Source organism: Ahaetulla prasina, chromosome 1 (genome assembly GCF_028640845.1).
Source record: "Ahaetulla prasina isolate Xishuangbanna chromosome 1, ASM2864084v1, whole genome shotgun sequence".
NCBI classification, from domain to species: domain Eukaryota; kingdom Metazoa; phylum Chordata; class Lepidosauria; order Squamata; family Colubridae; genus Ahaetulla; species Ahaetulla prasina.
In genome coordinates this window covers 305,997,828-306,014,291 of record NC_080539.1, presented here as the reverse complement: position 1 = coordinate 306,014,291, position 16,464 = coordinate 305,997,828, and the positions used below count along the sequence as shown (strand labels likewise).

At 39.7% G+C, this 16,464-nt stretch overlaps 2 protein-coding genes across 5 annotated transcripts in view; one reads left to right on the top strand and one right to left on the bottom strand.

The window, feature by feature from the left end:
- Window positions 1–2,582, bottom strand: part of DNAJC17 (DnaJ heat shock protein family (Hsp40) member C17) — a 29,989-nt gene extending 27,407 nt beyond the window's left edge. Inside the window, exon 1 of one of the 2 annotated variants that reach the window (XM_058162079.1) lies at window positions 2,338–2,582. In XM_058162079.1, coding sequence (XP_058018062.1) covers window positions 2,338–2,415 — 78 coding nt within the window. In that variant the 5' untranslated portion in view covers window positions 2,416–2,582. The remainder of the gene's footprint in view (window positions 1–2,337) is intronic. The other variant, XM_058162078.1, reaches the window with a different exon arrangement.
- Window positions 2,583–2,684: 102 nt separating this feature from the next.
- On the top strand, window positions 2,685–15,818 carry ZFYVE19 (zinc finger FYVE-type containing 19). Of its 3 annotated transcripts, none has more exons than XM_058162075.1 (12): window positions 2,685–2,825; window positions 3,672–3,820; window positions 6,225–6,346; window positions 6,827–6,880; window positions 8,111–8,271; window positions 8,883–9,028; window positions 9,231–9,345; window positions 10,273–10,479; window positions 12,668–12,741; window positions 13,038–13,133; window positions 14,112–14,266; window positions 15,444–15,818. In XM_058162075.1, exons 2-12 carry the CDS (start codon window positions 3,767–3,769, stop codon window positions 15,514–15,516), a joined length of 1,257 nt encoding a protein of 418 aa, XP_058018058.1. In that variant the 5' UTR covers window positions 2,685–2,825; window positions 3,672–3,766; the 3' UTR covers window positions 15,517–15,818. The 3 variants fall into 3 exon arrangements, with proteins under 3 accessions (XP_058018058.1, XP_058018060.1, XP_058018059.1); XM_058162077.1 differs by lacking the exon at window positions 2,685–2,825 and adding an exon at window positions 2,849–3,117; XM_058162076.1 differs by lacking the exon at window positions 2,685–2,825 and adding an exon at window positions 2,849–3,124.
- Window positions 15,819–16,464: the final 646 nt, after the last annotated feature.

Here is a 16,464-nt window from a genome sequence, read left to right as displayed (position 1 = left end):
CCGTAGGAATAGTGAAGACTGCATACCCCCATTTTATGTCCAGATTATTAGAACAGAAGCTCTTGCAAGTGCAAAAACCTCCAAGTGGAGGTGACAGAAATGAGTAATGGAACAAAATGTGATTGTAGATAGAAGTATTCCAATTTAGTGAAATCCAAAAAAGAGGCAGCTGAGCTCTGAAATGTGTCCAATGAAGATTCAATGAACTGATGAGATAAAATAATGGAATTATATTTTATGGAAGATAAAACAAACTGGTATCTTACATGATTTTTTTCCCTAAATATAAAATTTTCAGGGCTGTTAGAAGCAGGAGAAATCGGATTTTAAAAACTAACAAGGCAAAAAGGATTAAAAAGTTTATCCATTCATATATCTCCCCTGTACTTGTTTTGATGCTTAAAGGATGAAATTAGGAAAATAATTCTTAGACCTTAATATTTCAATGTTCAGTAAAGCTTATTTTTAATGATATATCCATGGAATATAGTCAGTGAAAAAGGAGATAAGAAAAACGGGCAGCTTTTCCTAATGAATAATGATTCAATGAAAATTGATTTCCCCATTGTAAAGCAAATTTAAACCCAAACAAGCATATATTTATTTTTGCAGATCTACTCATTTCATGAAACCACCAACACTGTACAACTTCTAATGGTAATGATTGTTATATATTCCAATTTACATTAATTTGCCAATTTTATAAGTACATCAAGAAACATATTGCAAGAGACAGTTTCTAGAGGACACAAGATTATGACTCCTAAAGTCTTTTTACAGGCATCATGATAGCAGACATGATAGCAGACATGATAGCAGTATTTCAATATCTCAGGGGCTGCCACAAAGAGGGAGTTGGGCTGTTCTCCAAAGCACCTGAGGGTAGAACAAGAAGCAATGGGTGGAAACTGATCAAGGAGAGAAGCAACCTAGCACTAAGGAGAAATTTCCTGACAGTTAGAACAATTAATCAGTGGAACAACTTGCCTGCAGAAGTTGTAAATGCTCCAACACTGGAAATTTTTAAGAAAATGTTGGATAGCCATTTGTCCGAAATGGTGTAGGGTTTCCTGTCTGGGCAGGGGGTTGGACTAGAAGACCTCCAAGGTCCCTTCCAACTCTGATATATTATTATTATCATCAGTCATTGTGGAACAGGATGTTGGATCACAGAGACTTTTGATTTGATCCCATACAACTCTTCTTAAAATGGACTTTTCTCCTACACCTTTAGGGATCCCAGCAGGAGCCTATGAGGTGTCTGTACTTTGTTTAGTGATCTTAGTTTTTATTTTTTTTTTAAAATGTGTCCAATTGTTTTAATCACCGTTCTAAATCACAGCTCTAATTGTCAGTGAGGGTTGTATTCAGCCCAGAGCCATGTTCAATGAGATGGGGAGGGTTATATAAATTTGCTAAATAAATGTTTTCCACTGAAATCTGGCTCAACCATAGCTTTGCAGGAATACTGATCTCAAGTGCAGGGCGGGCATCATAGGAACACAAGGCCCTCACCTTGCAATTTTGACCAACTAAATATTGGATTTAGCACTATCCCCACGCTCCCACCAACAGCTAACACCTTTTCCACAAAGCTTGTCCTGAGTCTCGTTCCTCAAGCCTTCTAAGGCGCAACCAAATATTGGCACAGAAAGACAGGAAAACCCAAAGGTGCTTTTTTCAAGAGGCAACTGGACTTTCTTGTTTTTTCTTCCAAGACTTTTCACTTCTCATCCAAGAAGCTTTTTCAGCTCTGACTGGATGATGGGGAACGGAAGGATTTCTGAATTTCATCCAGTCAGAGCTGAAGAAGCTTCTTGGTTGAGAAGCGAAAAACCTTCAAAGAAAAATAAAAACCAGAAAGTCCAGTTGCCTCTTGAAAAAGCACCTTTAGGACAACCATGACCTGGATGACTGAGAATCTCCATAGATATTTAGCGAAGAATTCCCCCCTACACTGGTCAATGGACAGGCCTTGAGGTAGATATGAGTCCTGGCACGTTTTAAACAGGTTTGCAGAATAGCCCCATTTACTCCTGTAGTAAAGCTTACTCAGGGCTGCTTTCCCGCCCCCGTGGACCGTTTCCACGTGCACTGGACCGCGACCCCCATTTGCCCCTGGCCAGTCACAGCTGGGAACGATGGGACTTGGAATCAAATGCATCTGGAGGCCCCAGCCTCAGACGCCGGGCCCCGGAGCTCACTTATCGGCGGGACCTCTATAAGACGCCTGATTTTATGCATGGCTTGGAAAACGAACCTCGGACCGCCTCCAACGTCTATCAAAAGGGGTTGCGAAGTGTGGTTTCCCTTCCCCACAGCTCGGGCCTCCCTAACCTCTTTATCCGTCGCTTTCTCGACCACTCCCAAAAGCGCGTAGAGGTCCAACTCCAACAGTTCTTTATCGACCGCCATTTCCCTCAAGACTCGCTTCTTCCGACAGTTAGTTCCCCACCGGGATGATTCTCTCTCGAGCGGTGTTTTTTTTTTTTTTTGGTCCCTTCCCCCAACTCCTTCGTCCCCCGACAGCGATTTGGCTTCTGGGAAACGTGGATTTTTCTCTTTAGGAACGTCTCTTCTCCGGACGGAAGATGGAAGGCGAGCGAACTACAATTCCCAGCATGCCAGGTCGGTCTTCGTCATCGAGATGCCATTGGAACTTTCCGGAGCCGTGATTGGACCAATCGTCGAAACCCCAGCAAGCGCTGCGTCAGGGATAGTGGGCGGGGAAGAGTCTCTAGGAAATGTAGTTACAGAACAGTACTGTATTGTATTGCATGTCACCTACTTAGACCGCCCCCTCCCCCCGGGGTCGTAGAAGGGTTGTAAGTATACACCTTTTCGTCGCTTGCGATAAAAGGAGCAGTAGGCAGACTTTGAAAAAGGCAGAAAAGGCCTGCTGGATTAGACTAGACTAGAGTATCAGATTATCAGGCTAGATTAGCCTTCCTTTCATAAAGTTTCCTTATTTTTTTTCCTTTTTTCGTAAGCATCTTGGGGTAACCTTCCCCGATCCAATGCCTTCCTGATGTATTACAACTCGGATAATTCCCAGTGTGATTGTAGTTTTCCATACCTAGCTGGACACAGTGAGGATTTGGTCTGCATCTTTAAAGGGTGACAGGTTTGAAAAATTGTTTAGGGGTGTGTGCGTTTGTTGTACTGATTTTTTCCTTCGTTCAACACAGCAGTCAATGAAGAAAGGAAGGGAGAGAAAAAAAATGTCCAAAAGTAAAACTGTATCTTTTCAAAATAGTTAATGTAATGATCATAATCTTTTTCCCACCTTTCAATAAAGTTTTGTGCTGTTTTGCTCTGTTGTGAATAGAATCTACTTTTTGGAAGAGACTGTTGTACGTTGATCTGCTATGGGTCTGCTTCTGAACATTGTAAAGATAAAATGAATTACAGGAATTCTTCTAGTTAAGAATTAGGGAATTTAGGATTAACACATTTGAAAGATACTGGATTGAGAAAGCCTAATCTTTGAATTTTTGTTTGTTTCTCCATAATTTTAATTGTTATTAGGTAACCAAATGTATAGTATGTTATTTTAATTATAAAAGCAAAATCAAATACCACTGTCACCTCTTTAGTAGATCATGTTTTCACTGAATCATTATCAGCGTTTTATACTTCACTCTTATTCTTTTTGTTCTATCTCTGAAAAGTGAACCATGGGATAGCTGCTTGCAGACAAAATAGAATCACGTTGTCTCCCCTGATATTTTTTGTGAAAACTCTAAGAACCAACTCAACTGCCATCATGGATAAGAGGTGTTATGGCTGTGCATCGAAGTTTACTGTCTTCAAGAAACAGGCAAGTTTTTCTTCACTACTCAGTGCCAGCACTTGCACCAAGACAAATTCCTTGTGTGTCCAATCACACTTGGCCAATAAAAATTCTATTCTATTCTATTCTATTCAGAAACTGAACTTGATAAATCTGTGTTGAGAGTAATGCGATCTCATATAGTAAAATGTGAAATTCTCTTCCAGTAAAATTCATTCAGATTTCATGTTTCAGATTCGTGCTTCTTTTGGTTCCTCGTAATCAGTTTTAGATATTTTAATGTTTAATGGTATTTAATATTTTATTTGTTTTTATGGAATTTTTTGGTCTTGTTTACTGCCCAGAAGTCTGTTGGAGTTGGGCAGTTATAACAAATTTGCATTAACAAATAAATGATAGATGCTAAACAAGTCTCTACCTTTCAGTTTCAGTTGTTTGATTGTTTTGTTTTTCTATAATAAAATAACCAATAAGGGATCTTTCCTTAAAAGGTCCCAGAAGATAGTTCTGGTTTCACTTTGAAGAGTGATCAGTCTATTTTGATGCACAGTGAGTGGAGAAGTCACATAAAATGAATTAAATGGGTTACGTGAAATACGATGATAAACGCATATATTAATGCTAAAATATTCACAGGGAAAAATGTGTGATGCCGATGCATGATTACATGTCATCTTTTTACATTACATGGATGAAAATCACTTAGATTTTGAGAAGTGTTTGAAAGCATATGACTGCTTTTAAGAAGTTATCCAGTAAATATCAATGTTTTATCTTCCAGTGCATCACTGATGATGTTTTATCCATCTTAAAACTGGGTGGGAGGAACTCATAAATGGAGGGGGGGAATAATTTAAATAATAGCATAAGACACCAACTTCTTCCCAAAAATGTCTAAGTCTTGGGGAATTTTGATTAGCTAATGATCACTGTGGCACCTAAACCTTTTGTTTTCCCTATTCTTTGTTTATTGTTTGCATTGCTGCTTTGATTGTTAACTGTTTCAATATTTCTTGCCATTACTTGTTTTAAAAAAATAGTAGGATATGAACAGAATAAAATAAATGATATAGTATACAGGTGTTACATTCTGTCCTCTTGCATGTCAGACGTGTGCTTTGAAGGAGCCTGGAGGGGGAAAAAAACCCTTGTTTTCATATTGGCTTTCTACAACAAGAGAACTCGGTTTCAAGCTGGCTTGCTTGCTTATTTGTTTGTTTTTTATAGCTGTCCATCTCACTTTTACATGGTCTAGGCAGTTTACAATAAATCAAAATAAAATGTAAACTACACAATATAAAAAATAAAAGTAAAACATATAGCAGTCGTAGACCACTGGTGGTCCTTGAAAAAATTTTGGTGGTCCGCAGAAAAATTATTTGCATTTTTTATATTGCACTAAATCAGGGGTCCTCAAACTAAGGCCCCTGGGCTGGATATGTGCAATGAACACTTGTGTTACTGCACAGAGTCTCCCCCTTCAGGATCTTTTTGTGTGGGTTGGAGGGGGACAGAAATTCTGATTTGGGGTCTGCTTCGGCCTCCTAGTGCAGGGCTTTGGGTGAAGGCTGGAGGGAAGCGCCACTAGTGGCGAAGAACCGGAGGGCCTTGTTCCAGTGGGACTGTCTCATGGCCTGGAACTGGCTGACCATCTCAGCCTGCTGAGCCTCCAGATGCTGGTACCTGGACTTGCACTCCCCGCAGGTCTTCCCTCTGTTTGAAAAGCCTATGCTCATAGTCCTCAGTGAGGTGCTTCTGCTGAGCCTCCTTCTCGGTCAGATCCAATTTGAACTGAGCTGTTTTGCCAACTCTTTCTCATGGTGGCTGCTTAGCTCCAATAACTGCTTCCTGTTGGGGCCCTAAGGTGCCCAGGCGGGTAGGCAAGGAGTGGCTGGGAGGGGAGGGGTGAGTTGAGGTCAGTGAGGTGCCCCGCAACATGAGTGACATCAAGTTGGCCACGCCTACCCAGTCACATGACCACCTAACCACGCCCACCCAGCCCATCATTAGGCAGATCGTATTAGTGGTCTGCGGGATTTAAAATTATGAATTTAGTGGTCCCTGAGATTCAAAAGGTTGGTGACCCCTGATCTAACCAATCACCACACAACCAGGAAATGAGCTCTAACCCATGCCCAGGGCCCCTGACTCAGGTACAAAGACCCATATTTTCTTCCCCAGGAGGCCTTAACCAGCCAGGTGTGACGTGAATATAATACAAGGTCCTATCAGTCCTGAGGACCCTGATCACTTCCCAGGCCAAACAGGATCAAACCCTTCCCCAGGTAACCAAGCTAGACCCAGCCCCAGTAACCACCACAGTATGGAAGTATCTCCCTTATGAATCTTATATAAGAAGAAACCTTCCAGTCGTCCTGCAGCAGTCTGATAAGTGTGCTTTCTTCCATTGATTCCCCCGCCCCCCTCTCAGTATGGTTGCAAAGGTTGTGGTCGAGGATTTTGCTCAAGCTGCCTTGGATTCATTGCCACTGTTCCTCGTTGTGGGGACACTCAGCAGAAGGTTTGCAAGCAGTGCCATGGCGACTTAACCAGGTAAGAACAGAACTGAATTCTGATCCACGTGATGGATTGACAAAATTACAGAGCTCAATCAACTCAAGCGAGTTGCCACGTGAGCATTCTGTGTATTAGCTGAAATCCACCCAATCGTTTTGGAAATGTACCACCATATTCCTTATTCTACAATGCTAAAAGATTTTTCTGGGGGATGAATTCTGACATTAAGTTCAGATGCTTATTGGCTCAGAGTCTCTTTCTCATTTGGGGTGGGATCTACAAACTCTCATGACACCTAAAGTGCCTGACTATGTGTTGCATAAGGAATGTAGTGCTATGTACAATACTAATGCACTACAAATACAGTATATTTATTTTGCACATATTCTGACTTCCAAATGTTAAAGGGATAGATTCAGCCAAATAAAACATTGGTAATTAGTCCAAATTGGTTTATACCTTTTATAGTGTAGCAGTTTTAGCCTATATTTTATGTCATTCTTATTTTTTTTTCAGCGCACCATCTCGGTCAAATTCAGCTAGATGGTCTCCACCAGAGAACTATAAGAAGTGAGTTCCAATAATCACAAAACTAGTTTTGCTTCATGATCTTTATATATTTGTAAAGCAAAGTGTATGTATACGTTATGATGAATCACCAGTGGCCTTAGCCGTTTAATAGCCATTTTTGAAATTCCTTTACTTGTTGCAGGATTTGAATTCCTTATATTAACAATCTCAAAAAATGTAATTTCTTCCTCAAAATAACTAGAGCAGGACTTTTCAACAATTTTCTCACTATAGATGTTGTTAGTTTTAAAAAAAAAACCAAGAACCTCTGATCAAGAAGCAAGCACCAGAGATACAAAAATTGGCAATAATATGAAAAACTAAGACTAATATGAGGGGTAAATATCTAGGATATGTATGACTATGACAGTTTAATATTGTGATACTGAAAAAATGTGCATTAAAATCACTATTTTTGATGTCACCTAGAATGAATCTTGTTAGGAATGCTTAACTGAAGTCACTTGAGCACTTGTCTTTTGCCTGTCTGCCTTTATAAATGCAGTTCTCGTGTATATTTACTCCCTCCCACTCTCCATCTAAAATAACAATAGTAAAACAGGAAACAGTACTTTTATAAACAAACAACTGTTTCAGCCCTAAACAAAATGAAACCCATTGACTTCTAAAGACAGTGGAGCAGAGTTTAACAACTAAGAGATTTCAGCATAAGAGTAAAATTTTTAACTCTGGTCAATCTATATACATCCAGGATAATGAGGGTATCAAAAGTGATTGCCAATCCTGATATAATCTTCCTCTGAACTTCCGTGGTGAAATGGTGGTGCAGTGGTTAGAATGCAGTATTGCAGGCTAACTCTGCCCACAGTCAGGAGTTTGATCCTGACCGGCTCAAGGTTGACTCAGCCTTCCATCCTTCAGAGATCAGTAAAATGAGGACCAAGATTGTTGGGGGCAATAGGCTGACATTGTAAACGCTCAGAGTGCTGTAAAGCATTATGGAGCGGTATATAATTCAAAGTGCACTTGCTATTGCTATCTGTAAGGACTGATCCATTCACTTGTGCTTGTAGGTTGCTGGATGAGTCAGTGCTGTTTTATTTCAGTGAAACATGTGGATGAACGTGGCAAACATCTCTCTGTGTCTTGCAAGGCTCATGTGTAATTGGTCAGTTGATGCCCCAGTGATTAAACTATGTGTGTGCGAATCAAGTCTTAGAGAAGCATTTCTGATAATCCCGTTAATTCACACAGGACTTGTTTTTGCAGGCGGATTGCAGCTCTTGAAGCTAAGCAGAACCAGACGCAGAGCCCTCAGAAGGGCTTGGTGAAATCTCAGAGTCAGACAGACGCCAGATATCGAGGGTTCTCAAAAGAGGATAAGATTCTAATAGAGAGACTGGAGAGGCTCAAGAAGGCAGCAAGGCCTAGTGAGTTGCTCATATTTTCATGCTGGGGTCTGCTGCAGATAGAACATAAATCAGAATTCAAGAACAGAATTCTTAATGTTCGGTTTATATATGCAAACAGAGAAGCTGTCTGACTTAACACTCTTGAAACAGTTTCTAAAAGAAGGCAACGTGAGCATCAATGCCTCGATTTTTGTTTCCATAGATTAACATTGACCATGTGAAATTAGATACATATATTCTCTTTCCCCTTCCCTTAAATTTTAGTTTACAAGTGCTTAATGTTGGGTCATTGCTAGTCTCTTAGTTTGCATTTCGTTCTGCAGATGTTTTATTACCGGGCTGAGTGACATCAACAGTGTAGGGGGAGAGGAGAGAACAATGCAGTAATTTTTCTGTTCACAGGAAAAAGATTAGGTGCCCTTTTCTGAGCAACTTGCTATTTAACAGAGATGATTTTTGATGGGTGCATGGTGAGGCCAATATTGACAGTTCCATAAACCTGAATCTGCTGCTAGTTTCTGCATTTTAAAATGTGCCATTTTGCCATTGGTTAACTTTATATGTATGGAAATAGTTTTATGCTTCTTTTGGTTACTATTAGCAAATAAATCTGCTTTTAAATTGTACAGAGTCTATTCCATCCCAGACGGAGATAGAATCTAGGCTGGCAGCACTGAAAGTGGACTCTGGAAGATCCATTCCGACAGCCCAAGAGATGGAGGACCGTTTGGCAGCCTTGCAAGGCAGAACACTTCCATCTGCAGCCCCCAGACCCGTAAGCTACCAGACTTTTCCCAGAGTTCTTCTAGCCAGACAAAATGGTTGAACATTACCTGGTTGTTTTGATTTTCCCCCAGATAGCAATGTTTAAATGGGACAGAAAGGAAAATCATTAATATACGGGCAGTCGTTATTTTAACTGTATTTAATTTAGCTTAATTAAATGTAATTAACTGTACCTCTCTTGCTTTGGTCAGGTATACCAGGTCTCCAACAGCAAGACCCAAGTGGAGCAGACAGACGACCTGCTGAACCAGATGGCTGAAGAAGTCACCATTGATGAGAGTGGAAGCTTCAAAATTACATCTCAAGGTTTCTCTTTAGCTTTGACATGGATTCTTATTTTTGATGCAGAAATGGAAGCAAGTAGATCCTGAAATCTCATGCAACAAAGTGATTCCCCCCCCCCCATTACTGTTCTTGATCAAGAGGTTGCAAAGATGGCCCTTTGAGAGTTCTTCCAAACCCTCCTCCTTAGCATCCAGTTCAATTTTGGTGAAGAATTGCCACTAAAATTCTATGGTTTATATTTTTCTTCAGCTTTTGTAGAGCTAATGTCACTATTTATTAATGGAGGAATAATTGTCTGTTCAGTCTCTGCTTTTAGACATCCAACAAAAAAATAATCTACCATTTTGTGCTCCATTATCAAAGAGCACTTCACTGTCAAAAACTTTTTCCTAAGGTTCATCTGAAATTTGCATTTTCCTAACATGGTTATTATTTGGTGCTTGCATTCAGGGAAGGTAGAGAGTTGATTATAACTTTCTTCCGCGTGTGACACCTTGTCAGATATTTGAAAAGAGCAATTATATTAACACTCTTATCCCCAGTCAAGGCAAAATCTTTCTGTAGGCTATAGGGATTCTTGTTTCCTGCCTTGTTTGACAGCCGTTGTGTGAAAGTGCAGAGTGCTGAGTGCAGACAGGATGAAACCTGTTAGATCAGAGGCTGACTGAAGATTTAAAAAAAAACACTACACAAATTTGCATGGGAAAGACAGAAGAAACTGGTTGAACCAGCTACAAACCTTTGAATTATCTCATGTCTTTTAAAATCTTCTATTCAAACTTAATTATTATGACACAGCTAGCAATTGAATGAATAAACTGATTACACCGTGGCATAATTAAGAGTGTTTAGACTTTGTGATGATTTTTTTTTATTTTTGGCAAATAAATTGTAATGGCTAAGCGGCTGTGGTGCAGCTGTGAATTCTCTACGTTTTTGCTGTTTCAGAAGTGAGGACACAGAACTGGAATGATTTAAATCAGACAGATGGCACTGCAGGCATTTCCGATCTGTCTCTCAGGCAGTTGGAGGAGGAGAAAACTAAATTATTGGCACAGGCTGCTGCTGAACTCCGGGAGGAGAACACCAGGGAGGAAAAGATTTTGGAAGTGGCCAAGAGATTGGCAGTTTTGAAAGGCAAAGATCCTGAGACAGGTACGGGTAACAGTAACGGGTGAAATACTCCCGGTTCGGACCGGATCACTCGATCCGGTATGATGGCGGCAGCTGGTTCAGAGAACCGCTAGCAAAAATCCCTGCCTTCCCCCATGCCCAGCTGAGCCGCGTGATCATCAGAGGTTAAAAAAAACATTTTTTCTTCGGCCGAAAACATGCTTTTAAAAGTTTTTTAAAAAAAGCCTCTGATGATCATGGGGCTCAGCTGGGATCGTCAGAGCCTTTTAAAAGCATTTTTTTCTACAACCTCTTCAGCTGAAGGGGTTGTAGAAAAAATGCTTTTAAAAGTAAAAAAAAAAGTTGGCCACACCCACCCAGTCACATTACCCCACCACCACAGAACCAGTAGTAACAAATTTTACATTTCACCACTGTACAGTATGTAACAAAAAGTATTCAAGTCAGCTCAGGAAGACTTTAGTTTATTTGACAACAAATCTTGGTTGACTAATAGGAAGAGGTTGAAGTCATAATCCTCAGAAGAACTTCTATTTCCTGGTGCTAGGATTTTGATTCATTTAAAAGCAGATAATTAAGAGGGATTGATAGCTGGGAAGAGATGTTAGCGGAAGTTCTTTGCTTGTTTCACAAGCAAAGCTGTGAAACCAAAGCTCTCTTTGTTCCAGTGGGTTAGATACAAACAGGGTACATCCATGGGGTTTCTCCAAGCCTGGCACCAGCATATGGCACAGCTGAGCAGCTGAGGGCCATTGGGTTCTTTTGTTCTTGCTTTTCAAGATTTGGGTTATGATTTCTGCGGTCATCCTGATGAAGTATCAGTCTGGAGCACGGTGATCATTGTGGCACAACTGATTGGTTCACTGCTGTTGTTGTCTGTAGGATAAGTCTATAGGGCTTCCAGATGGGAGATTCTAACATTGGGTTAATCCTCCACAGGAGCTTTTGTAGAGGCCTCATCCACTTTAAAGTTTATCCATTTTTACATCTCAAGTATACTTTTTTAAAAATAGCTTCACTTCAGTATTAACCCCTAGTATTGCTCATGGCATATCATCAGCACAGTAGCACAGGGGTCTCCAATCTTAGTAATTTTAAGGTTTGTGGACTTCAACTCTGGCTGAGCAAAGCTGGCTGAGGAACTCCAGGAGTTAAAGTCCACAAGCCTTAAAGTTACTAAGGTTGGAGACCTCTGCACTAGCAGACTCGTGTCTCTCACGAAGCCAAGGAACTAAAGAAAACGGAAGCTGGCCCTTTTCTTTTAGTAGAAACCTAATATGTAGAAATCAGCATATGAAGGGGTTTTTTTATGACTAATATAGAGCTAAAATGAATTGTGGTATTGCAGGTAAACTGCTGTGAGTGGCACATGTACAGTGAGCTGCCAGCATTAATAGGTTAGATTAGCACTGGCAATTGAAAAAAAGACAAATCTCTGGTGCTTAGAAATTGCACTGGCTTTGAGAAGGTGGTGTCAGAAGTGATGTACAGCTCTGAATCCTTCCATAAAGAGAACTTAACACAACACATTTGAGGATGAATGAGAACAGATCGATTACTGAGGAGAAAAGAATGTTTTTGAGAAAAGGACCCAGCAGAACAGAGATGAGGAGGAGGGCCTACTGGCTGCCCTGAGCCCAAAGCAGGGGTGAAATCTACTTACCTTCCTTACCGGCTCAGAAGTGCACGCACTGCATCACGTGCGCGCAAACCTTCTGTGCATGCACAAAAAACATTAAAAAACACATAAAAGGCAAGTAAAAAACTTTTTACTTCCTGGTTAAAACCAGGAAGTAATGACATTCCGGTAGATGGGCGGAGCTTTACTCCGCCTTCGTTACCAGATCACCGAACTACCTGCCACAATCGCTACCGGATCGCATAATCCGGTCCAATCCGGTAGCATTTCATCCCTGGACCAAAGAATATGTGTATCAGAGGATGGGATGGTGATTACTTGAGGATCTTTCAGGATCTTTCAAATCAGAAGGGATAGAAATTGGGCTGTCACTTATTCTCTTTTTTGCTTTATAAGGACTTGAAAGTTTAAGGATCAAATTAATCCCATTATATAGTGGGAATTTATGGAAGGCAGGACAATGTGTTGTACAGCATGATCTGTGGATGTTTGCAGTAACTTGAAATGATGAAAAGCTACCTTTATGAAATCATTGTTATATCTTTTGTTTTCTTTTTCTTTCTTCAACAGTTACTTTGGATGATTACAAACTCCCTAATAGTGATGAAGAAGAGGAGGAAGCCATCCAGAGAGTTTTGAAACAGGTCTGTTGCTTCTGCAGAATTGATCTGATACCTTTTACTTCACACCCAAGCCTGGTTTTTCCCGTGTATTAACCTTTTTAACCTTCTGAGTGGGTTCAGAAGATAAAATGTGACTTTGTAAGTTTTGTAGCTGAGTACGGATTTGAAATTTGGAATGCTTATTTAGACGGACGCTTTCTAAACTGAAAATTAAGAGGCTATAGGAAGCAGAATATTTGTTGCTTGAAAGAGAGATGAATGGCAAATAAATTTAATCATAGTTTATTGTATATGGGTTTTTTTTTTTTTGTTACCAGCTTACTGAAGAGGCAGCTCTGGATGAAGCAAGTGGCTTCAATATTTCCCCAAATCAGTCTGCAATTGTGCAGTCAAATTCCACTGAGAAAACCAAGGTGAGCTATACCCCTGGATGCACACATGCACAGCATTGTGAAGCTTGTATCTTCAGGACTGCAACCAAGGACTAACAAATAGTCAGATCCCTCAAACTGTGTTCCCTTAGGATTATCAACTGCTTTGTTGCCAGGCCAAAGAGCAAATACCTGTGGATCTTATGCTGAAGCTGAAACAGAAATGGTTTCTCCAGGGTCACCTTGCCCTAAATTTAATACTTACCCATCATTTTGCACAGGGCTGGCCAGTTTCTATATAGAATTGGCAGCAGCCAGCCAGGTTTGGGTAGTAGAGGTGATGTTCATATAAGCAAGGGAAACTGAATACATTCTTGAATTTTCAGGCATTAAAAACAGGTACATTTCAATTATCCAAAGAATTATTATAGGTATTTTAGTAATCCTTCAATTGCATTGGATAGAGGCTATGTAGAAGAGATGCAAGCCTTGAACCAGGGCATCCTGGGTCAGAGTGCTCACTGCTTTTCCTGTCTTAAGTTATCCAACCTGGGCATTTGCTTAGCATACATTCGAAATACTTTAGGCTACAATCTTACATTGTATTCAGCTAGATTACTTCTGAGTAGGTAAACATAACATTAGAAAGCAAAGTTCCTGAACTCTCTGGTGTTCTATGTTCTTGTCTCTGACTTTGGCTTCTCAGCTTATACCCTCAAAGTGCCCAGTTCATCTTTCTCCTTCCTACCATTTGATCTCTTGTCCCTTAGATACATACATAATGCATTTATTTTTAAGTGGAATAAAATGTGAAATGACAGCATCTTGTAAAATGTCCACTAATGTTACACAAATAGCTACTTCAGAGATACATTTTGGGTTCCATTGATGAATAGATTTAGAGGAAATGTATGGAAGAAGATTGTGACGCCTATTTCCACACCTGTCCTTTAAAACCAGGAGGAACTCTTACTATGGATTTTCCATAATGTGGTTGCATTTGTGTATCTCCTCCATTAGGCACAAGCTCCAGTTGTTGCTAAACGTCTAATCTGCCCTGCCAAAACACCAGACAGCGATGAGGAAGAATTACCCTGGTGCTGTATCTGCAATGAAGATGCCACTGTGCGCTGCCACAGGTGTGATGATGACCTTTATTGCCAGCGCTGCTTCAGGTAACAGACAAAGTGTCATTGGGTAAGACACAAGTTCCCTTGCTGTTTCTTTGGGACACAGAAAAGCTGAAGCAAACCTCTTGAACTGAAGACACCATAAATGAATCAGCATAATTGGCAGATTATATAGTAATATAATTTAATATAGTAATATAGTAATATAATATAAGATAGCGGGGCTTTCTTAAATTGGGGAGATTTTAAATTTAATTTTTTTAGTTTTAAATTGGGGTTTTTTAGATTATATATTTTAATTTATCGGCCTAAAAATAATTGCTACCAACTTGCCTTCCATTGAGGACCTGTATACTGCACGAATCAAGAAGAGGGCCGTGAAAATATTTGCAGATCCCTCGCATCCTGGACATAAACTGTTTCAACTCCTACCCTCAAAACGACGCTATAGAGCACTGCACACCAGAACAACTAGACACAAGAACAGTTTTTTCTCGAAGGCCATCACTCTGCTAAACAAATAATTCCCTCAACACTGTCAGACTATTTACTGAATCTGCACTACTATTAATCGTTTCATAGTTCCCATCACCAATCTCTTTCCACTTATGACTGTATGACTATAACTTGTTGCTGGCAATCCTTACGATTTATATTGATATATTGATCATCAATTGTGTTGTAAATGTTGTACCTTGATGAACGTATCTTTTCTTTTATGTACACTGAGAGCATATGCACCAAGACAAATTCCTTGTGTGTCCAATCACACTTGGCCAATAAAATTCTATTCTATTCTATTCTATTCTAACTGTATAATAAGTCTTTTAATCTATTTTTAATTGTATATTGTTTATTTTTATCTTGGCTTTACACCGTACACTGTACACCGCCCTGAGTCCTTCGGGAGAAGGGCGGTCTAGAAATCTAATAAAATAAATAAATAAATAAATAGTATTAAAGATACAGAGCCTGGGTCTTGGATCCTATGAGGAATTCCCTTTTGGGTAGCAGCCTCCTGCAGCACTAAAATGGTTTTCCCAAGAGATGGGGAATCTCCCAGGTAAGCAGGTGCACTTGAAAAGGGAAGTTGCCAGAAAATACCTTTATATGTCTGTCTCATATGTCAAAACTTGGTTACTTTATTTATAGTACCCGACTTTCCTGATTGGCATAGCCAACTTTTGCTCAACATTGGCTAAATTTCCTGTTTTGGTTTTAGGGAAAGCCACGATGAGTATGATTGGAAGGAGCACAGAACATCTGGCTATCGTCCTCCCCACCAGCAAAAATGAGCCCAAAGAGCAGGATGGGAAAGGTTTGAAAAAGGCATCGGCCAGAAATGTTTTCCACTGTGTATCAGCTGGGCCACAAAAATCAACTCTGGAATACTGAGGAAGGGCAAACCTATACTTGGGGAGAACAAGCAATCGCAATGAAGTTAAATGAGACACTGAAGCTGGTTTGTTTTGTGAATAAGCCATGGAGAGTGATATGGTTAAATAGAAAGGTTATTGTGCTCCTGGAGGACTATGATTAGTGGAAAAATATAATATGAATATTTAAAAAGATAATAAAGGATACGAAGAAAATAGTGCATTGAATTTTACTTTGTTTCTCTGTTACAAAAAAAATTAGAACCTTATATTTCTGATTATTAGCCGCATCAAAAGAATTTAAGTCACTTTAAAAATTATGTACTGTTCTCAGAAAAAAACTGTTGCTTTACTCAATCTATGGACATTCCTGAGGCTGCCTAATTGGATTGAGGTTCACATCTGCATCATGTACATTCGTCCCATTGTCGCTCCTTACCAAAGATCACAAATTCTCTTGACAATCAATCATAAACTTCACACTGCTGTAGTTCTTTCCTCATCTTGTCATCTCTTCTATATGAGAGATTCTCTCTAGGTATAGCTTATAGAACAGAATGGGATATATGCTTTGTTAGTGGTTTGTTTCTTGTTTTAAACTTGGGGATCAACAAATTATCTTCATTTAGTGTATGACTTCCAATATACAATGCACTTCCAATTTAAAGAATTAAATTAAGTCTTTCTTTTTCAGTTTATTTAAATTTCATTATTTTATCTATTTTTAAATTTTCTTTATCCCCTCCCGTCTTATGGTAAAGTCTTCAGTGTGTTCCTCAAAGGTTAAAGTAGCCCTTAAAATGGATAGTTCAGATGACAATCACACAAAATCATAAATAAGTTTACATTCTCCTTTATTGTTCTGCT

Excerpts from the sequence above, each read along its gene's own strand:
- ZFYVE19 (XM_058162075.1), top strand. The coding sequence starts at position 3,767 with ATGGATAAGAGGTGTTATGGCTGTGCATCGAAGTTTACTGTCTTCAAG. Across the intron at positions 6,881-8,110 it reads CCACCAGAGAACTATAAGAA|GCGGATTGCAGCTCTTGAAG; the intron begins GTGAGTTCCAAT and ends TTGTTTTTGCAG. Across the intron at positions 9,029-9,230 it reads CATCTGCAGCCCCCAGACCC|GTATACCAGGTCTCCAACAG; the intron begins GTAAGCTACCAG and ends TGCTTTGGTCAG.